Source organism: Rhinolophus ferrumequinum, chromosome 13, assembly GCF_004115265.2.
Source record: "Rhinolophus ferrumequinum isolate MPI-CBG mRhiFer1 chromosome 13, mRhiFer1_v1.p, whole genome shotgun sequence".
NCBI lineage: Eukaryota > Metazoa > Chordata > Mammalia > Chiroptera > Rhinolophidae > Rhinolophus > Rhinolophus ferrumequinum.
In genome coordinates, this window is record NC_046296.1 from 22,366,864 (window position 1) to 22,389,677 (window position 22,814).

General features: G+C 36.4%; 1 protein-coding gene across 1 annotated transcript; it reads left to right on the forward strand.

The window, feature by feature from the left end:
- Position 1: 1 nt before the first annotated feature.
- On the forward strand, positions 2-21,981 carry DNAAF10 (dynein axonemal assembly factor 10). Its single transcript, XM_033125081.1, has 8 exons — positions 2-292; positions 7,692-7,792; positions 9,844-9,974; positions 12,040-12,141; positions 14,934-15,049; positions 15,748-15,882; positions 18,599-18,696; positions 21,405-21,981. Exons 1-8 carry the CDS (start codon positions 110-112, stop codon positions 21,610-21,612), a joined length of 1,074 nt encoding a protein of 357 aa, XP_032980972.1. The 5' UTR covers positions 2-109; the 3' UTR covers positions 21,613-21,981.
- Positions 21,982-22,814: the final 833 nt, after the last annotated feature.

Consider the following 22,814-nt stretch of genomic DNA (forward strand, 5'->3'; position numbering starts at 1 on the left):
CGGCAAGTGGGAAGGACAAACTGTCATTACTGTTTGGAGTCTGGTTTCCAGGTTAGTGTTTTGTCAGGGTCTGAGTGTGTCAGTCGGAGGAGGCGAAGTCGGCTGCACTATGTCGGCCTTTGAGAAGCCTCAGATCATCGCCCATATCCAGAAGGGCCTCAACTACACGGTATTTGACTGTAAGTGGGTGCCCTGCAGCGCCAAATTTGTGACCATGGGCAACTTCGCACGGGGTACCGGCGTCATTCAGCTGTACGAGATCCAGCACGGGGACCTAAAGCTGCTTCGGGAGGTGGGTTCAGGGTCGAGACTGCCCAGTTCCAGGATCTGGGAGTGCCGTTGGCGACGAGTGCGGATCTTGGGGGTCTGCATTTCTTTTTGGCAAAGTTTTCGTTCAGGGTCCCCTAAAAGCACAGCTTAAGCTGCGCGGGAGTAGCGGAGATGACTGAAGATTGAGGAATAACTTCGACGTAAAATGCTTACGTTGGAGTCTTGAATTCTCCGAGGGCTTGTGCATCCGCGCCCTGCCGGCCCTTTCCTTCACCCACCTCCACAATCCCGAGCGAAATCTCTGGAAGTGACGTTCCGACTTCGGGTCTAAATTCGAGGCCCTTCTGGGCAGTGCGCAGTTTGTGGAGAGTCTGTCAATAAGGCCCCTGTTAGTAAAATGCTTCTTCACACAGGCAGAGCCAAAGCAGGCACCGGGATGCCTGCGGTGTAATTGGAGGAGACAACCTAACATTCATTCTTTCAACAAGTATCAGTTGATTGACGGGTGTTCCCAGGCGTGTGAATGACAATGTCGCCGATCTCATGGAGTTGTCTAGTGGGAGAAAGTATCAGTTAAATAATCACACCAACGATGCATAAATACAAACCAAGGTGAACTCTAGCGTAAAGGAACACCGTTCTATGAGAGTAAAACCAGATTTGAGATGAGTGGAAACTAACTAGGCCAAACTAGGAGCAGAGAAGGAGGTTTCCAGAGGAAACAGCATATGCGGAAGCTCAGCGGTGGGAGAGACGTTATTTTCTGAAACAGGAGAGGTAAGCAGGGACCAGCGTTGCAAGACCTGTAAGTCATTTAAAGATTTATGCCTTTTTTCTAAGAAAAATGGGACATCACTGAAGGGCTGTAAGCCGGGTGTGGCAAGCCCAGATTTACGAGTTTCGTAGAGATTACTTGTGAAAATTTGAAAGTAGTGACATTAACTAACATTTTTATACCAATTTAGAGTTTTAAAAATGCCTTGATTTGGGTTGCCTAAAAAAAAAAATTGTCATACTCAGATGTTTAGGGTTGTAATAGACTACAGGGAAGGTTGACAACTCCAAGGATCAAAAGCTATGGAGAGAATCTGCTTGGAGGACTAAGGGGTTAAACAATTTCGATAGGAAGGATTAGATTAGGAGGTATGTAAGGCCCCATTCCACTTTAATTTTCTATGAGTGCCAGGTTTCTTGGTCAGTTTGTCTTCTCTAGTCAGGCACTCTACTCTGAATAAACATGGCTTGTTCTTTTCTACCTTTTGTTGTATCTCCCAGTTACGTGTTGCTATTTAAAGGTCCAGTTCAGATTTTTTGATTTATGAAGTCTCTTGCTGATCCCCACACAACGTAACTTTTCTTACATTGCATTCCTATGGTACTTACTATCTGTGCCTGAAATACAAAGGGTGCCAAAAAAAATGTATACACATTTTAAGAAAGGGAAAAACTATTAAAATTGTAATGCTCAATATATACCGATAACAAAAGATGAATACAAATCACGTTTGACTTCTGCAATTACAAAAGGTCCTCAAAGTGGTTACCATCAGCGTAATTTTAATACGGTTTTTTTCTTAAAATGTATATACATTTTTTTGGCACCCTCTCTATATCATTCTGTTCCATTTATCTCTAATTACCGTATTTTGCTCTGTATAATGTACTCCCTGTGTATAATGTGCACCTATCCTTTTGGCCCAAACTTTCAGGGAAAAAACCTTTTGTTTTAATTTTTTTAATTCAAATTTTTATTTGTTTACATTTAGATACTTGTTTTTTGTATTATAAAGGAATTTTAGCATTTATTTTTAATCATATTACGGTACAAGAAATTTTATGTAACAAATAATCACAAAACACAAGAACAAGTACAAAGTACAAAAAATTTTATGTACTGGTAACAAATTTATGATATTTACGCTTTGTAGAAGGCCAAGAACTCTTCATCGTTGCAAGTTCATGGTAAGTTCAACAAAACTGATTATCGTATTCCAGGGTATTATTTTGCATATGGATATCGTTACTGCTTTCTAGAGTTACACTTTTAACTCATAAGCAGAAATAAAAGAATTAAAAACATTTATATAGATGCGGAATTAGTACTACCCGTGTATAACATGCATCCTTGTTTTTCCCTCACAAATTTGGGCAAAAAAGTGTGCGTTATACACGGCAAAATATGGTAGATTGTAAGCTCCTGGAGAGGAAGGAAGGTGTCATTCTTTAGTGTGGTATATAAGGAGCAGTCACTCAATAAATTATTTGTTAAAAGAATGAGTAAATGTATGTCTATAAAATAATATAACTTGGGAAATTTAAATATTGGTTTATTGACCATTCGATTGGGGTCAGGGGTTTGAACAGATGGGAAATATTAGAATAGCAGAAAGAAACTTAGCGGTGAAGTATTAGGAACAAATACCAATCAAAGCTCAACCAAAGAGCATCTATCTACAGACTTGTAACTTTTTTTACAAAACTATATCATTTGTGTACATTTTAGGAATATACTTGTTCATAAAGTAAAATAGTGCTCTTTGTTTTTTGTAGAGATTCTGGAGGAGTCTCATGCATTTTAAAAATAATTTGGCCTTTTAAACAAAAGTGATGTGTTAACGATAGAACATTTTAGTTTTCAATTAGCCGTAATTACGCTATGGATAAACCTCATTGGCTAGGATACTGCCACTGCGCAAAGCTTGAACATTTTAAAAATAGATATAGGAAAAGAAGAAAGTTAATAATCACCCATAATTTCAATCCTAAGAGTAACTACATTTCGTATTTACACCTGTATCCTTTGCGACTTCTTTTTTCTACCATATGCTGCCTATTGAGAACCTATTATTTCAGGGTACTATGTTAAAGAAGGACAAAAGGTATTTGAAAGATGAGTCCCTTCTCCTAAAGAGCTTACTGTCTAAAGAAAGGATAAAACAAAAGCAAAAACACTTTTAATAACTTACATTGTATTTGGTTGTGATGATGCCATGAAAAAGAATATGTATAGGTTAAGTACAAGCTCAGTGATTCTCAACTCTCATTGTGCATCAGGGTGGCCTGAATGTGTATTGTTGCTGTTGTTGTTTTGTATGTGTATTTTAAAATACTCACGCCTTCATGCCACCCTCCAGAAATTCTGATGCACTGGGACTCTTGCATCTAGACTAGAGTGAGGCCTGGACATCTGTACAGTATTTTTTACATTTCAACCAGGCGATTCTAATGAGTACCAAGGTTGACTACCATTGAGCTAGATGAATTATGTCTTAAAATATTAGAAAACGTACTTGACTCTATCATTGTGGAATCACCCCAATCATGTGCCCCAAAACCCATGCATCCAAAATGAAAAGGAGGGAAGCACACGGGCCTTTGTTGATGTCTTCCTTATCTTGTTACTAAGAGGATAGATAGAGAATGAGGTCAGGGCCTGCATGCATAGTTGAACAGTTTGTTGCATCACTCACAGGTGTGTGGCCAAGCATTCAGTGAGAGCTGAAATCCGTCTCTTTCTCATCGAGCCTTACCCATGTGAGACTTCACTAGCCCAGAAAGGGCACCTTTTTTTTCCGAATGGGCACAAAGGGCTAGGGGTTCGTCCTGAAAAATGGAATCATAGTTGGGGATGTTTACATTTAAAAATCTTATAGAATTCTGCATTTTTAGCGTGTGCCACTGAATTCTCTGCTTGTTAGCATTTGGTTGACTAAACCTTTTAAAGTTAATTAAGTAGTGCCAGGGTGTGGAGGAGGAAATCCTGACAGGCTGTACTAGACCCACCCCCAGACAGAACAAAAATAGCTCCCCCAGGAATTATCGATCATGGGCTTCTTTAATCATGTTAACTTATTGTAGCAAAGAGAACCAACAGTTGGTCACATGTGACAGCCATGTATGGTAATTTTAAATATCATATAGCAAAAGTTAATACATACTAATTTTCACTGTGGAACAAATTTCACATAACAGATCTTTTTTTTTTTAATAACAGTTTTCTAGCAAGAAAAATTTTAAGTAACCAGTGAATTCTTTTTTTCTTCTTTTTTTTTTTTTTGCAAAGGTGAAATATTTAACGGGGGCAGGGAGGGAGCCCTTTTATCAACTATAAAAAATTACTTCACGCCAGTGTCCTCTCTTAATTTAGCTGTTATTATGGTTTCCATGAATGACTGGTGAAAGAGATAACACCCTCTGCTTTTATAAGTCCACCTGTCAGCATAGCTCAGCCCGTCTGAGCAAAGCGAAGGTCCTCATTGTAGTGCAGTTGAGATATTTATGTGATTAACTTTATTTGTTAGTATGTTTATATATTTTGAGTTTAATTTGATTCTTGTACAGCATACCACTAGTATCTATAAATGTCCATATTTCTTTGATATAAGGAGAAAAGAGAACATGAAGGAAACATAAATACCCTATATTTATATCTTGTGAAGATATGAATGAAGCTAAAAACCAAAGAACGCAAATCTGAAAGTACATTTAATTCACGCCTGTATCATTTACCTCACCAATCCGTTTCTGGGTTGGTTGGAACATTTCTTTGGTACTCTAGTGACTCTCAGGTTTGCAGAATGGGGGCTGTATAATAAAATGTTTACTTAATTGATTTATGCATAGGCCTGGAGGTAGCCTAGTTTCGTAGAAAGAGGTTGGACTCTACCAGGTTCTCGGGACATTGGGCAAGTCTCTTAATCCTGTGAACCTGTTTCCTCATCTGGAAAGGGTGTTCCAGATGCTTAGTTTGCAGTTGAGTGTGTTAGAAAGAGAAGGGATGGTCTAGTCTTGAAAATATCTACAAAAGTATGTGACATATTGGTGTTCAATATATGGATGCTATTTTCATTATGCATTATTGTATATGAATGATGCCAGAAAGCATACAGTATGTCACATGAAAATATGGTGGCGCAGTGGGAACGTGAACCCTGTCGGTGGTTTCTCTTTCCCCAGCACTAGGACAGAGATTAATAGATGTTCATTTATACTTTCTGTCAGTGAATGTTGAGCTCTTACTAGGTATTGAACAAATTGGACATGGTCCCAGTCTCATGGTACTCATTCTAGAAAGGGAAGAGGTAGATAATTGAATCAATAAAATAATTTTGTTGATAAGATTAAACGGGGCAAGTGACGGTGATCTGGGAGTTCCCCTTCAGAGTGAAGGGGCAGGGAAGGCCTCTTAGAGGAGGTGGCGTTTAAACTGAAATCTGAATTGGGGGAAGAGGGAAGACTTGCCGTTCTGAGGGAAGAGCAGTCCCGCCAGTGGGAACAGGAAATGCAAACGTCCTGGGGTAGAAAGGACTTTGGTGTGTCTGAAGTACAAAATGAAAGCGGCAGCTGTGACTGGAGTGGGCAGAAGGGGAGAAGCAGGAAACCAGGCGAGCGAGACCCGCAAGGCCAGATGTCAGTGGCCTTGTGTATTTTGTACACCGTGGGCCATAGTTCCACTCGTGTGAGTCTGTGCCTTTAAATGTAGGTACATTTTATTTCATTCCATTATATTTGCAATAAAGACCCACTTTTAGAATGTGTGCAGTGACAAATGTGAAACTATCTGGTAACCTCTCATGTAATAGAGAGGTTCTCAGTTTGGTTTCTTCTAGGATAGGAATTCTCAGATGTGTTCTGGTGTCAGAACATCTGGACCTCGTGGAGCTGTTTATGAAACACCATGAAGTATTGGAATAGTTCCATCTCTGCACAAGGAAGCATTTTTCCAGTAGGAAAATCTGACTGTATCACAAGAAGTAACCATACATAAAATTGTTTATCCTCATTTCTAGGTTTTTTTACTGGTATTCATTTGCTAGTATTTTCTAACAGACAAGCTAAAAAAATTATTGACGTAAAACTGAAATTTGAGGGGGGAAAATCAGTTTGTTTGTTTGTTTAATTTATGTTGGTACCGGAAGATCAGTATGTTCCCTGAGCATGGTTTGAGATTCTCTATTCCAAAGAAAGGCAAAAGTTAGGTAAAGGAGGAAAGTTTCTGCTTCCCATGTTTTTACTACCAGCAATAAAGTCTTAGAAGAACTGTGTGCTTATGTAGGCACTGAAAAATAGAAGTTATGTTTTACCTCTTCCATGGCCGAAAGAATAGAAGCCCCATCAGAGGCTCCAGGTGAAAGGAGAGGAATTTTGGGAAGAAGAATACTTTAGCTGGCGGAAGAAAAGAAACGGGTGACCAGTCTTCTCAGGCCTTTTCTGAGAAGAATTTTCCCATAGAGTTATATTAATATATGATGCAAGTTCCCTCTCAGCTCCTAATCCTGAGTCCCTAGAACCATATTCTTGCCATCAGAGCCCACCTGTTTTCTTACCTGAGAGGCCTGTCTTCACCTTCACCCCGTGGCGGCCGTTATCCATGACTTAGAGCTGGGGGAGACCCAGGCTTAGTGTGAGACAAGTGGGACGGAGGGAGTAGCTGTGTTATCAGTTGGCATAAGCTGGAACTTTGAATTAGTTTAACTGTAGAGATGGTGTCCTAACAGGGTTAGATGCTATATCACTATTAATGTATTATTTCAGCTGCTTTTGAGGGAAGGGGAAGGTAGGGAGGACATAAGTGATGTGGAAACTGTCAGTTTTGTTAAATTGACAAAAATTTTGATCCTCTGTGTTGCCCCATTGTAAGATACTCTTCTTCATAAAATTGGAAAAATAACTGAAATAAATGAGTATTAATCAGTGAATAACTGATGCTATCTGGGACCACCTATGCATTAAAAAAGTTTAACATTTTGCAGTTCTGAGCGTCTCATACATGTGGTCTTTTACAACTATGTTATTGTAAATCACTGATTTTGTTTACTGGACAATTCCAAGGCGACTATGAATGCTTTATTTTATACCTGGTTACATAGTGACTGCTAAGTTTTCCAGATGCCAAACCATGAAAACACTCAACAAGCTGGGAGTTTCCAAAGCTTTGTACCATATAATGATATCTTTTGAAAGGGTCGCACAGAGAATAGGACGTAAACATTCTCAGTTTATAGGGTTCTGCCGGGAAAACTCTAAGAGACACATAAACGTTTTTGTTCTTGTAGCCATCTGGAAAGAATAATGTCTTCATCATGTTCTCGTTTCTACTGAAGATCTTAAAGAAGAATACCACATTATGCTGAAATTTTCACATTTACAAACCAATGGAGAATGGTAGACATTCAGCTTTCGGATGTCACATTACTGAGATGAGAGGAAAGGCAAAATTAAAACTCACTCTTTTTGACAGTTATATACTTCTAAACTACGGAAAAATGACTAAAGGAAAAGCATGATAATTTTTATTGGAAAACATTTTAATTGCATTTTATGTTATGTGCCTCATTTAAATCCCATAAAAGAGCCATAAATATTGTGGATTATAAATAGCTGCTTACATAAATAATGTATCCTCTCTTCCTTCTGTCAAGATTGAAAAGGCCAAACCCATTAAATGTGGAACATTTGGTGCAACATCTTTGCAGCAGAGATATTTAGCTACTGGAGATTTTGCTGGAAACCTTCATATATGGTAAGATTATTTAATCAGTATTAAGACATGAGATAAGCAATTTATATGATAGTCTTGTTACTCTTCCTCTGAAAAAGAGAATTCTGATTTTTCTTTTAGCTATTTCACAAATTGTTACCAATATTTATTTCCACAAATGCTGTTTGGTGCTAGCGTTTAATATCTTGTGTTTGTAAATAAATGGCTGTTCCCCTCCACCTTGAAGGATACAATATATAAATAATTGTATAACACGGAGAAATATTAGATTATTCATTGTTTACATTTCAGCAAGACATTTGGCATTACAGAATGATACACTCAATTTTTGTTTGTTTTAATTTTTTAATGTAGAACTCCCAGTTCATTTAAAAATTTTTAAATGTGTTAACTAACATTGAAGCACAACTTTTTAGGAACACATCTGTTGAGCAAATCAAGATAAACCTGTTTTTGAATGAGCAAAATCACAATTGTGCCAAATGCTTTTAATTTTAATGTTTTACCTAGAGTTATTTCCTCATATTTAAATTAGAGTTGAATGAATTCAAATTTCTCTGTAATTACTTTTCAGGAATATCTCTTAATCATCTAAGTTACACAGTAATATTCTAGAGAGAAACTCTTCACTACCTCATATTTTGTAATGTGACCTTTCTTGATTCTCACCTGGAATCTACTATTTTGTAATTAAATTACTTGGACCTATTTATTTGTTGTAGAATCATAATATAAAACAGAATGAAGCTATTTTAATTTACCCTTGCTGTAGCTACTTAATAATTAAGTTAGCAGTTATTAGAATGCATTCGTTCTTACACGCTGTGTCATATACCTTCAAAGAAATTGAGAAAGACCAGTCTGAATGTTCTTTTTTTAAATATGTATATATTTCAATACAAGAATATGCAACAAATTATTTTCCTAATAAATTCTTAGTATAGAACAGGTATTACCAACTTATTTTCATGATAAGTCTTATAATTTCACATTTTAAAAAGTAATGTTTTAAAGTCTGTAAAAATAGCAAAAGTTTCTTTTTTTGTAAAGTAGAACCTCTGTTCTGTTTAGTCTCTTGATTCTTTCACGATAATGCTACAAAGATAAACATCATCTCTAAACTAGGCTGAACTATCTCAAATTTGAAAAGTGAGATTTTATTAATCTTGGCTCATTAATAAATTGGGATTGCATTTCATGAAAAACCACATTCACTCTTTTTTTTTAAAGCATAAGTTGTTGAGAACTGACTTGTTAAAGAGAAACGTGGATAGAAGGAAGCTCCAGTAGAAAAGCAAAAGAAGGGGGAAGTGCAGGAAAAGGAATGAATGAACATAACCCACTTGAGCCATTCATCACCCAGCCGTTTAGTGTACACTCAAGCACACACAGTCATAGGTCCTTCCCTGCGTTCCTTTCCCTTAAATAACCTACAATTAACCTTCAGCCAGTTTGACTATAATATTTGTGACCAACATGATGATGCACTGAAAAATATATAACGATGAAAATCAGTATGGAATTCAGTGAGAAAATAAAACATTATAAAGGGAGAAATGTGTACAAAGTAAACACTACTCATATTCCTTAGAAGGTCTCAAGACGACACTACCAAGGGCTCCTTTGGAAACATTCTAAATCACTTTGAATTTCCTCTATATTTAAAGCAGTGATGATCAGACTTTAGTCGGCAGAGCATCAGCAGGTTTGGGGCCCCATCCAAGAGCTCCTCATTCATTGTGTCTGGAGAAGAGCCCGTGAATCTGCATTTATTCATAAGCACACTTGGTAATTCGTGTGCAGAGGTCCTAGATAGATCATTTTTGAGGAACACTTAAGTAAAGTGGGCTCAGGAGTACAAATTCCAAGTTGAATGATGACCGTTCTCATTGAGAGCTTAAAAGATGTTAAAGTGGAGAGAAGAAATGGGAAGTATATGTGTAAATTGCCTTCATAGCAAAACCCTTATTTTTAAACAAAAATCTAACTATGGCATGCATTCTTAAATTGTAGTAGTGGACTAAATGTTTGGGACATGTGGTGTAAGTAAGAAGCTGTCTTCTGTTGTTTAGGAATTTGGAAGCTCCAGAGAGCCCAGTGTATTCTGTGAAGGGCCATAAAGAAATTATAAATACTATAGATGGTGTAGGTGGACTAGGAATTGGGGAAGGAGCACCTGAAATTGTGACTGGCAGCCGAGATGGTAAGTCAAAGTATTTTAACTTTTTTTCAAAAGATAAATCTCTATACAACAGTATATCCTCTATCTGGAAATCCTTTTTGGTAAAGTGACCTTGGCCCCCTAAATCTGGCAATCTACTTTTTTAACAGGCAAGTTTGATTGCATGTCCCTAAATTGTTTCAGACATTTGGGTATTTTGAGATAGAGGCATAGCACTTACTATTTTAGCTTTGAGCCACTTCAACTACTAACAACCATCGTTTCCTGTGAACCTTGAAGGATTTAAAACATTTTTATAGGTTTTTGAGGCAGCTGATGATGCACTGTGGGTGGCAGCTTTTCATTTTCTTTTTTTAAAAAGCAGAATCAGTACTTGTGAAAATTGTCATATTGACAGCTGGTTGAACACTGAAGTTCTGTGATCCTTCCACTGAGCGTTGTAGAAACCCCCAAGGGCACCAGCTCTGCTTTTCCACTCTACAGTGACTCACAGCGACAGGTCTTAAAAGAAAAGTGACATGGAATTTTCTGATAGTTACTCAAGAGCGACTGTGTTTTAGAAATCAAGTATTTTTTCCAATCCTGAAAACAGTATGTAATGCAGAAGGAAAAATAACATTCAGTCTACCACACTAGCATAACTAATATTTTGTTTTCCTTTCCGGTCTTGTGTACAATTTTCTATAGTTATTAGTTGTGAATATGATTTTCTATCTTACTTTTTTCATTTATGTTTTGTTGTATGTAGACGTTGCTGTTTTCATATGGTTTTCCCAATTATCATTTTAACGACTATGTAACATTCCACCCTATGGGTTAAGTGTCCTTAACCATGCCTGTTAATAAGCATTCAGTTTGCCTTACGTTTCTTGTTTATTGCTTTGGGAGAGTGACTTAAAAATAATGAAGAAATGTGTATCATCATGTATATAACTCTTTTGGAATACATGTATTTTGTGGTTTTTAAAATTTATTGTCAATCTTTCCAAAGTACCTATTACCTTAATCAACGACAATAGATGAGGTAGGTTTGCAGTGTACACTACCAGCATTTACCTTTTTCCCCCTTAATTTTATAGATAAAAGTGGTACTCCATTCCACCTTCTATTAACTTCTTTCTATATTTGTTTACTAGTTAATTTTGCTTTGTGAATTGTCTATGTGCTTGGCTCATTTAACTATTGAGAAATTAATATGAATTTTATCAATTGTGTGAACCCTGTAGAGTAATACAAATCTCTTGTCACATTTGCGGGAAATTTTTTTCTCCTTAAAGCAGCCTTGATAGTGACCAATTTTATTTTATCCTTGGGGATAAATCTAGTAAAATCGTGCCCCTTTTTCTGCACTTATTATCCCTTTTAAGGACTTTTTTTTTACCCTTTTCCTACTCTTTTTCAGAAACCTGCACTTTAGCCATTTTATTACATGCATTTGTATTTCTCACAAGCAGTGACATCACTTAGTAGTCCTGTAATTTGCATTAAAATGAGGAAGTGGAAATTAAATTGAGAAGAATTATTCCTTAATTTGATTTAATATTTCCCTCTTCTCTATTGCCACAGGGAAATTCAACTTAATTGTATATGAAATAGTATTCTAAAACCTCGTATAAGAAATCACAGATGTAAAAATTAGTTTATCATTAGTATAAGAAAAATACCAATGGTTATATGGATAGTAAGGAAAAAATTAAAATGGCACTGGTATTATTCTAAATAAATAATACATTAGTTTTAGGCTTAAGCAAAGAAAATAAAGCATGATTTGAATTACGTCACATTTGTGTTTGCCTTGCCAGTCATATCTTATTGATAACTTAGGAACAGTTGGCTTTTCTGTGTATCTATTAATTTGGAAATTTAAATCAGACAGTAACATATGGGCTATTAAGTACATATCTCTGCTATTAAGTACAACTTACCCAGTTAGAAGTCAGAAAATTTTTCGGAAGTGAATATTTTTCAGATGTTATGACGTCTAGTATCATATCACGGTGTCTCCAGGAAGCCATAGCAAGAGAATACAGAAATGAATGTCATGATTCACTGTTGAGTTTTGCCAACTCACTTTTATTCATGACAGGAACTGTGAAGGTGTGGGATCCAAGGCAGAAAGATGATCCTGTTGCTAATATGGAACCTGTACAAGGAGAAAACAAGCGAGACTGTTGGACAGTGGCGTTTGGTAAATTACTGAAGAACTCTTAGATTTGCGGTATCGGATGGTAAAAGGCACAGTGCTTCAAGAAAGCCCCGGTAGTCTCCTTCTAGTCTGTTCTGTGGGTTATTCTGACAGTTCATTGAGGCAACTGGACGTGGTGGTTAATGTCAGACTCTGGGGCCTGGGTTTCAATCCTCATGGTGCTGCTTATTGTCTGTGTGGCCTGGGGCAAGTGCTTAAGCGTCTCTGTTTTCTGGTTGCCTCATTTATAAAATAGAGGTAATAATGGAGTTTAGATAATAGTGTGGTTATGAGGATTCAATGAGTTAGTACACTTAGAAGTGTGCTTAGATTATGAAGTGCTCAAAAATATTTGCTATTATTATGTACTTCTGTTTAACTAGATACTACTGACCTAGTTTAGAGCCAAATGCCCTTAATGGAGCTAAGGAGAGCCTTGGAGGCGAGTGGTAACCTAACAAATGTTATATTATAGTCTACACAGTGTATGTATATTTTCTAGAAAATAGTTATGCCATTACAAAATTATTTCTTATAAATTTGATAACCATGTTCCTCTCTTTTAGCTACTTAAAATGAATATTGATTTTGTAGAACTAATTGATGTTTGCCCTTGTATCTCTTGCTGAGCACCACAATTAAAATAATTTTTGCTAATAAGGGATATGGGCCATATTTCGCTTTGAACCTCTATTTTCTTTCCCCCGTTTCTTAGTATAATCCTGTGTAGATAACAGACATTAAAAGTGGGATTTGACAATATATGTGAACTGTTCAACTTTTTATGTTATTTTAAAATTGGACTGTTATTTACATAGAGGAAGAAAGTTTTAGACTTCCAATTTAAAAAAGTTATCGTATGGGAATTACTATGTGTGTATATATTATGAGCAATAATATATATAAATTTAAGACACATACACTTGGGGAGAAATTTCAGGATTAGTATTTAGAATCCTCATCTGAAAATTGATATAATAATTAAAAACTAATTACCATTGCATCCATTAATACCTTTTCATCATTGATCTAAGGGAGATAAGTACAATATTAAATATAGGACATTAAGTTTTAAAAAAATTCATTGATTTGACAGTTTTTTATAAATGCCATGTAGGTGCAAAGCTGTGGGCATATAAAGGCAAAACAGACTCATATTCTAGCCTCAAGAACTTTATAGTTTGGTAAAGACGGCATGATAGCTACATAAATTATAGTACAAGGTGGAAGTGATAAAAGGTCACGAAAGGCAGAAGGAATCCCAAGGTGACTGGGGGGTGAGCGGTGGGGGGTCATTTTGACCTCAGACCAAGCATATGTAGAAATAGAACCACTGAAATTGGAAGGAAATTTCAAGCATAAAGGAAAACCTTGAAAAGTGCCCAAGAAAGAATGTAGAAGGAAATACTGTAATGGTAGGAATAGCTGTAAAGATGGCTTAGGGACATGGCCAGAGGTGTTTAGATGATCTGGAGGCAGTGGTAAACATTGAAGGTTTTTGCAAGGTTGAGATAAGATCAGAACTTTAGGATAATTAACATTGTGTTGTGTAGTGTGGAGAGAGATGAGTGGCAGAGGGAATATGATTTCTGAAACTCTGCAATATTCCTGGAAAGACATAGTTTAGAAGCAATGAGAAAGAGGCAGAAGGAATTGATTCAAAAGATAATATTGTGGCAAAATAAATAGTTTGGCAATTTTTTGGAGATGAGGAACAAGGGAAAGGATTATGTCCAAGGTGACTGGATTTTGAGGATGCTTGTGGGGTGAATGACATTATTAATTGAAAAAATTCCACAAAGTTGTGATGGTTTGTAAAGGAAGATGGTGAGGTCAGTTTTAGACATCCTGAGTTTAAGACGCTGCTGTATCATCTAGGTGGAGCCCAGGGCTTTAGTTTATGAGAAAGAGGGCTTTGGAGGCAGTAGAGAACAAAAGCACTGGGACGACGTGCCCAGATAGCCTGGCACAGTTACAGGGGCCTCCTCGCCACGCTCTCCTCAGCAGGAGGTACTCCAGAAAACAATCTTTGCTACCAAGCAGGATGCATCTCACTACAGATTATAAACTTGCTTCAGGTGTGATCATCCATACACCTAAACATAGATCCCAGTGTGCTATAACTTATGTCAGGTTTCTTTGCAAAGAGGAACATACCAGAGCAACATTTTCAAAATAAATAAGTTTCACAGTAGTTTCTATTTGCATTCAAATAAAGTTACTGCGAAAGAAAGCAATGGAAGGGGGATCAAATATATGGTGATGGAAGGAGAACTGACTCTGGGTGGTGAACACACAATGGGATTTATAGATGATGTAATACAGAATTGTACACCTGAAATCTATGTAAATTTACTAACAATTGTTAGCCCAATAAACTTTTAAAAAAGTAGATGAAATAAACCTATCTTCAAATAAAAAAAAAAAAAAGAAAGCAATGGGGGCATAGCTGTATTTATTTTAAATGCCAAACCCTACTATGTTCTATGTTTACACTATGGTTGTTGGCCTCATAGTTTTCACATATATAGTATAGAGAGAACATTTGCTTTCAACTCAGAATCTAATAAACACTTTCACATATCCCTTTAGTGTAGCATGAACTTTAAAAAAAATATATCAGATACCAAATTTATAATCTTCATGTTCTGTTAGGGTTGATAACGTGAGATTCTGCCCATTGTGATTTTTAAAATCTGATTTCGTACAAGTTATGTGTGTAGTTTCATAAGATTATTTCAGCAGCCTTCAGATGAGCATTTATTAGGACCTGACACATGTGTCTTGACTTCCAGGCAATGCTTATAATCAAGAGGAACGTGTTGTTTGTGCTGGCTATGACAACGGGGATATCAAACTGTTTGATCTCAGAAATATGTCATTGCGGTGGGAGACCAACATCAAAAATGGGGTAATGCACATCTGGATTCTTTTCAGTTTCACTGAGTGTGTTTTTCTCTGCCTCTGAACCATAGCAAAAGGAAAGCGCCTCCCATAACTCATTTCAGTCCAACCTGTCTCTCTATGAGTGGTTCTAAACCTTTTGGGGCCACAGAGCCCTTTCGGATCTAATGAAAATCATAGAACTTCTCTTGGGAAGTGAACACACACCCAGATGTGGGATGACAATGGCGGGTGAGTCGCCACACCCTGAGGCCCGTCAGGGGACCCCTGTGGGCCGTGCATTGTGATACCAAAATAAGAAAGTGAAAGGACTTTTTCTAATATTAGAAAGCCAGAAATAGTAATAGCCTTCCCAGGTACTTTCAGATTTTCAGTTTCTGAGTTGTATGCCTTTAGTAAAGAATGGGATTTCCTCCTGTTTTCTAAAGTCAGCCTTGACTTAACTTTGTATAGTAATTATGTAATAACTGTGAAAAATTACATTATGCCTTTCCAAATGTATCTGATGGGGGAACTCAAGATGGTTTTGATCTTATTAACCAAGAAGGAATTTTTTTTATGGTTTAAAAGTATTTGATGAGTTAGTTCAGAAGACAAAATTATTGTTGAAATGCTTTCACACAAGCTGATAACTTTAAAGTTGTTTTACTTAGTTTAAAAGCACCTCCTAAATAATAGTTAATAATAAATATTCTCTATTTTCAGGTGTGTAGCTTGGAGTTTGACAGAAAAGATATAAGTATGAATAAGTTAGTAGCTACGTCTCTGGAAGGAAAGTTCCATGTTTTTGACATGAGAACACAGCATCCAACCAAAGGTTTTGCTTCTGTTTCTGAAAAGGTAAATATGGGGGAAATGTCTTTCTGTGAAGAGGAATGTTCATAGCTTGTTTTAGACTAAGAAAGAGACTTAGTCACCAGGGTTCCTTCCAGGTCTTTATGTGAAGGGAGCTATTTTTAATATATTCTTGTGGGATCTTGACAAGTTTTTCTCTGCAAAGAATACTTTCCAAAAGTTCTTCAGAGACTTCTTGATTATAACAAAGGCCTCTGTTGACTAGGAATCTTATTTTGTGGTTTAGGAGCAATCACAGGAAAACTAGCTGATGTTAGGAATTTGATCAACAAAAGCTGGCTTTGTGTTTCCTAATAAATATTTAATATCTGTATTAATACCTAATTATATACTTTTAGGTCCATATCAACATATACCTTTGTATAGTACTAATTATATACTTTTCAAAATATATCAATATATATATATGTATATGATGTAAATCATCACATTTTATTTTATATTCCAGTTTGCTATATTAAATGAAATTATGTAAAGTGCTAATCAGTGTGATTAGTACATAGTAGATGCTCAAAAATTTATGTATTCATTTATTCATTCATACACACATACATGCATACATACTTACCATGTTTCCCCAAAAATAAGACCTAGCCGGACAATCAGCTCTAATGCGTCTTTTGGAGCAAAAATTAATATAAGACCCAGTCTTATATAAGACCCGGTATTATATTATGTTATATTATATTATATTATATTATAAGACCTGGTCTTATAGTAAAATAACACCAGATCTTATATTATAGTAAAATGAGACCGGGTCTTATATTAATTTTTGCTCCAAAAGACACATTAGAGCTGATTGTCTGGCTAGGTCTTATTTTCGGGGAAACACGGTACATACTTTACCTTAGTCCAAATAGTATTTGAGGTAGCTTAGAAAGAAACATACGGTATTACAATATTAGAAAAACAGATGAAGAAAGCAGGGCAAAGGGAAAATATTGGTTAAAAAAAATGTGATGATGTCTGGAGTAGGGGATTACATAAAATTCATGCTGAACCATCCTGTCCTTTGCACGAGATGGATTGGAAATGTGATTCTGAGCTTCTTGGAGTATAAAAATAAAGAAAGATCAGTTAGAGATTTGTCGTTTCTATGAGATTGAAATATGTAAGTTGTTCAGGAAATAAAACTTCACTCCTTTGCTCCCTCTACCATGGATTCAGTGGTACTTCTCAAACATTCCTATTTTGTCTTATTTTATTATTACACTAATGATTACTATTGCATGTAAATTACTATCACTTCCTGGTGAACTAAATTCTTAACAAGGTAACTATACATTGTAATATTGTTTTGCTTTTGTCATTCCAGAATATATTAAATATCTATCAACAATATACAGCACTTTACTAAATCGTTCTATAGACAATTGCAACATATTTCTCATCATCTGTAAATTATATTCTCGTCTCCAAAGTTTTTTTGTTACATTTAGTTAATCTGTCAAATAAGTAACTGGTGTATTTACAGAGGTCATTTTCCCTCTTGTTTTTTGTGTTTTTATGAACTTCCAGGAGAAAAAGAGAAGTTTTAATCTACAAAACAAAATGTTTTAACACCTTGAACCTAATCACTTGAGGACTCTTAACACACTTAAAATGTGTATTTTGAGATAATGTGTATTTATCTGCTAACAGTAATTTTCTTAAAATATTGTTAAAATCAAATGTCATGACTAATCACTCACTAAAATGTGAAGTGTCTTACGTGTGGCCTCGATCAAGTTAGCCAGACTCCTTCTACAACACAGAAGTCTTTCATCCCTCCCTCCTTCGGTCCCTCTTTCTCTCCTCTCCTCTCTTTCTCGCTCTCTTTTTTTAAATTCCCCACAGTGAATTTAGTACTGCCAGTTTCCCTGAAAATAAGACCGGGTCTTATATTAATTTTTGCTCCAAAAGACACATTAGGGCTTATGTTCAGGGGATGTCATCCTGAAAAATGATGCTAGGGCTTATTTTCCGGTTAGGTCTTATTTTCGGGAAAACACGGTATTAGGCTTGACTTACTGGTGGTTGTTAAGGTGCTAACAAGCTGTTAACCTTCATCCAGTTGCCATTTTTATCTTTTAGTTTAATATGACTGATAAGGCCTTGGCTTATTGGGACCGTAAACACTGTCTATAAATCCTCATGGTCCTTATTTTGAAGACTAGACAAGCCCAATGGTGTAGATTGAAGATAAGGCTCTGGGAGCTTTAAGTAGAAATTCATTCTGTATTTGGGAACTCTTCTTTCCACTCAGTTTTGCTGTGAACCTAAAACTGCATTAAAAAGTAAAGTTTATTTTTAAAATAATTCAGTCTTTTTTTTTTTTCACTTAGGAAGTATATGTGTTTGTATTTTGAGTTTTTTCCTCCTTGGGGAGCTGGAGATATTTAAATGCATAAAATCTATTTGCATTTATGTGATACTCTAAATTTAAGTGGACTTTTAATTTGATGACATCTTTTTTTAAAATCCAATGGAACTTTTTTCATAAAGTAATAAAGGAAAACGATGCTTTTCCTAATTTCTGATGGGCTCCTATAAATCTCTAGCCATTTTAAAGAGAAGTGCCAGAAAATACTTTTAATTACTTTTATAACAGTTAAAATTACAGAAGTAAAATTCTTTATTTACAGAGTTTCTATTCTAGGACAGTCAGTGTTTGTCCTATAAACTTATAAACCAGTTATGTGTCTCTCATCCTGTTTAGGCTCATAAATCTACTGTGTGGCAGGTCCGACACCTGCCACAGAACCGAGAGCTCTTTCTGACAGCGGGGGGTGCCGGCGGCCTTCACCTCTGGAAGTAGTAAGTCTGCCAGCACACATGGCTACTTGTTAAGTCACTTGTGGCTGTAAAGTAGGATTAGACTGAACTAAGTGTTATTTTCTAAGCATTTTTTTTTAATCAATCTACTTATTTTACACTTAGTAAATATTAAACATCTTTTGACATTAAATATGTTTATTATTTTAGTGGTGTCTTCTATGTGGTGGAATAGGCCAAGAACACTTCTTTTCATAGATTTGAAATCATGGTTTTTTGCTAGATTTATTTTTTTTTCCTTTAACTGGAACACTTCCACCAAAGGCTTTTGTGAAATATTGTCATCAGATCATTAGAACACTATCCCTAGAAGATAAGAAAAGGGTTGGAATTCTTAGTTTTAGGTCCTGATAAGTCACATGACGGAGTTCAGATAACATACTTGTGATGGAACTAAAATAGAGCCCAGGGCCGCTGATTGGTGTCCAGGAAAAGCCTTGTCCCAGAGTTTGCTTTCTGCACACTGTGGGCGGAGTGAGTGACGTGACAGCTTCCCATGCACTGCACTCTGAATGCTAAGGGCCCAAAGGTGGCAGATAGGAGGTTAGCTGCTCATTTAAAAAGCCTGGTAAAAATTGGGAGTTAATGGTATTTCCTTCCCTAAATGTCACGTAAGGAAAAAGAACAATACACGCCATAAATAAATGAAAGGTATTTCAAAAATAAAGTTTAAAAAAATATACACATATTAAACACACATACACACACACACAGTTTTAGGACCATATATAGATGCAATAAAACTATAAAAAAATATAGAAGAAAACCACTCTTTTCAGTATTTCTGGGACGTTTACATTTACAAAATACCTCTCTATTTATTAGCTCCTTGGAGAAGCTAGAAAAGGTTCTGAAACACAGGGCTACCATTGGAAAGTACTTGTTAAAAAGTATGTACAGAGAGAGCTGACCAAAAACCAAGCATGCATACTTCAGATCAAAACTACATAGTTTCTGAAACTACATAGTTTCTGAGAATAAAAAGCAGAGGGAAAGTTATGGGAGATCCTGGGAGAACGATCACTTGGTAATTCCCCTCTTCCTGGCGCCTTTGCCCATTGTTCTTCCCCGATTCTTCCAGCTCAGATTCCACTCCACAGTGGAAACCATGCACACCACTGTCTACTTGACCAAACTCTTTAGGCTGCTTCCTTGAAGCTCTAGTCCCACTTTTCTTTGTAATATTCATATGGAGTTGTTTCCGTGTGACACGCGAACACGTTTGCAACTAGAATTTTTTACTATAATCGATTTAGTTAGTATCAGTAAAGTTGGGTCTGTATGCAATTAGAAATTTGAACTTACCTCAATCTGAGCTTTAATCCTTACCATCACAGATATCTAGTCTAATCTCCCAGTTGGTTTGGCGTTTTGCTATCAGGTACTATGCCAGAAAAGGAGAACTGATTTAAGTAAAATGATGTTTAGCTTTATTTCCTTTTGCCAGTTTCCCTTGATAGTGATATAATTAAATTATAAATATTTATTGAGCACCTACCCAAGAGTTCCTAAGGAAAATCATCTAGTTATTCAGAAATTGTTTTTTGAATTAATGGTCCCCAAGATGCTGATTTTTTAAATATTTGAAACACATATACAGTCTTAAAACTTCAATAGACAATATGGAGGCTTTTTAAAAATCTGTGTTATCTTTTAAATGCTAAATAACTGCAGCCTTTGCCAAGAGACAGAAAAAAAATTCCATAAACTTTTATCCATCTGAATGTTTTATTCCTTTTAATCAAAAGAAGTTGTAGAGTCTGAGAGGAAGAAAGAATAGTAGGTTATCAGCCTGTTACCTCCGTTTCCGCTCTGCTTCTGAGTAGCTTTATGCCTCTGAAACTTTTGCCTTTGTTAACATTTATGAAATACAGGGAGCATCATAGTTGATACCTACCAAGCTCTCAGAGGCCTCCTGAGGCTGGCGCATACCCTTATATTTCACCAGGAACACATCTCCATCCGGGAGGGATGTTTCCTTTCCCCTCTCTTAAATCTAGACCAAGTCATGTTTATGAGTTCCTCACCTACAGCTCTTCTTATTTTATAAATTTATATTTTCAGCTGAAAGAAAATCCAATGTCCTCAGAATAGCTTTTGTCTTTTTTGAAGCAGTGATGTTTAGGTCTAAAATCTCCCCCAGCGTGCCTTCCCATAGAAATGGTACACAAGGGTCCTCAGACTTGGATCTACATATCGGAGCTCTGGGGTTAGAAACCAATATCTGTCTTCCATTCTGGAAGTGTTTCGATGGGGTTCTGAAAATATTACTCACAGCTTTTGCCTTTGCACGTGCTGTTTGCCCGTGGCATCTAGCAATCCAAATCTAGAGGAGAATTACAATAAAATATTATCAAGAGCACCAAGTAAATTTATAAAAGATGCTCAATCCACCTAGGACTTACATATTAAAAAAGAATACACAGACTCATGTAGAATAGAAATGATGTGTAAAGGTTTTTAGTAAAACTCTTTTTGATGAGATTTTTTTTTTTAGGGCTGAGGTTGAGGTTGAAAGAGTGTCTCTTCATGTGCATACAGCTCAACCATAGAACCATTCTTTAAGTATTTGTCAGTTCTAATAATCAACTGAGAAATGAAAATAGAGTTATTGGAGTATGTGTATAAAAATAAAATGGTGAGTGCTAAGATGCACCTATCTCTTCTGACCATTTGGGTCTTGTTTTTAGCGAATACCCTGCTCAGCGGTCAAAGAAAGATTCCGAGGGAGTGGAGATGGGAGTTGCGGGGTCAGTCAGCCTTCTGCAGAACGTGACGTTGTCCTCCCAGCCCATTTCCAGTCTGGACTGGAGTCCAGATAAAAGGGGTCTCTGCATCTGTAGTTCATTTGATCAAATGGTAAGAGTGCTGATTATTACAAAACTCCATAAAATTTGATCTGAAGACTTTGGACTTGAGACCTTCCCGCAGAACACTCATAGAATTTAAAATGTGTTGTGCCTCCTTGGACCCTCCTTGAACAAAGTTGGATTTGCCTGATGAAAAAAGGCCCCGGATGTAAACTTCCAGGCTAGCCTCTCTCTGGGTGTGAAATGCCCAGCAAGCAATGTGTTCCCGTCACCTGGCCCGTCCCTGGTTTGCTGCTGCACGTTGGGGCACCTCTATCTCCAGAGCCAGCTCTGCCCCTTTCCCTCCATTTCTAAGAAAAAATTGATACTTGTCTGTATTTAAACATATGTTACATTTGTTCGACATCCTCAACGTTCCATATTTTATAATAACACTTGTGTTGCATTTTAGTGTTTACAGGATCGCTGTTCTGGTTTAAAATTTGCCTTGGTAAAACAGCTGTGAAAATTAACCTTCCTAAATAACACTTTGCGAGATTTCAGTGTCACTAAGTTTCCATACAGTATATTACTTTATAAAATACCAAAGTGGCATAGTCAGACTAGATTTGGGTAACTGTTTTTAGCAGTGTAACTTGTAAAATGAAATACTGTGACTTACAAAGACCTCTTTTTTACTTAAACAAGAGTTGAATTAGTGAGACTTGCGGTTGTTGACTATGTATGGTAAGTGATGTTGAGATTATGGGGGTTTTGTAGCCTTATTTTTTGTCAAACTTTTTAATATATTTTATGAATAAATTTCTGTTTTTGAAATCTGTGGTAGCTTTGATTCTTTTCACTTAGCAGGAGTAATAATGCTAACACCATCACGTCTTGTGCATTATACATGCTTAATAAGTACCTCTTATGTCACTTTGTTTCTTCAGTGTTCACCGTATCTTAAGCTAAGCTCAGAGAGGTATAAATTTTATTAGACTTTCATTAGCCTACCCTCCCTCCTCCATTCAAGAGACAGAGCCACGTACAACATTCGTAATATGTGAAATTCATGTGATTTCAGGGGTTCTTGGAAAATCACTTGTTTGGAATATTAAACACTCTGTTCTCATCCCATTGGTCATGGTTTGGTCATGTGACTACACCCACCATTGTGAGGCTGAGAAACATAGACTTTATTCTGTACATATATTAAGTGATATACTTAACTCACATTCGGGAATTCCGGTACTGAGGAAGACAGGGAAATGGATATAAGGAGGCATAAGTGAATTCTGCCAGTGTGACAGA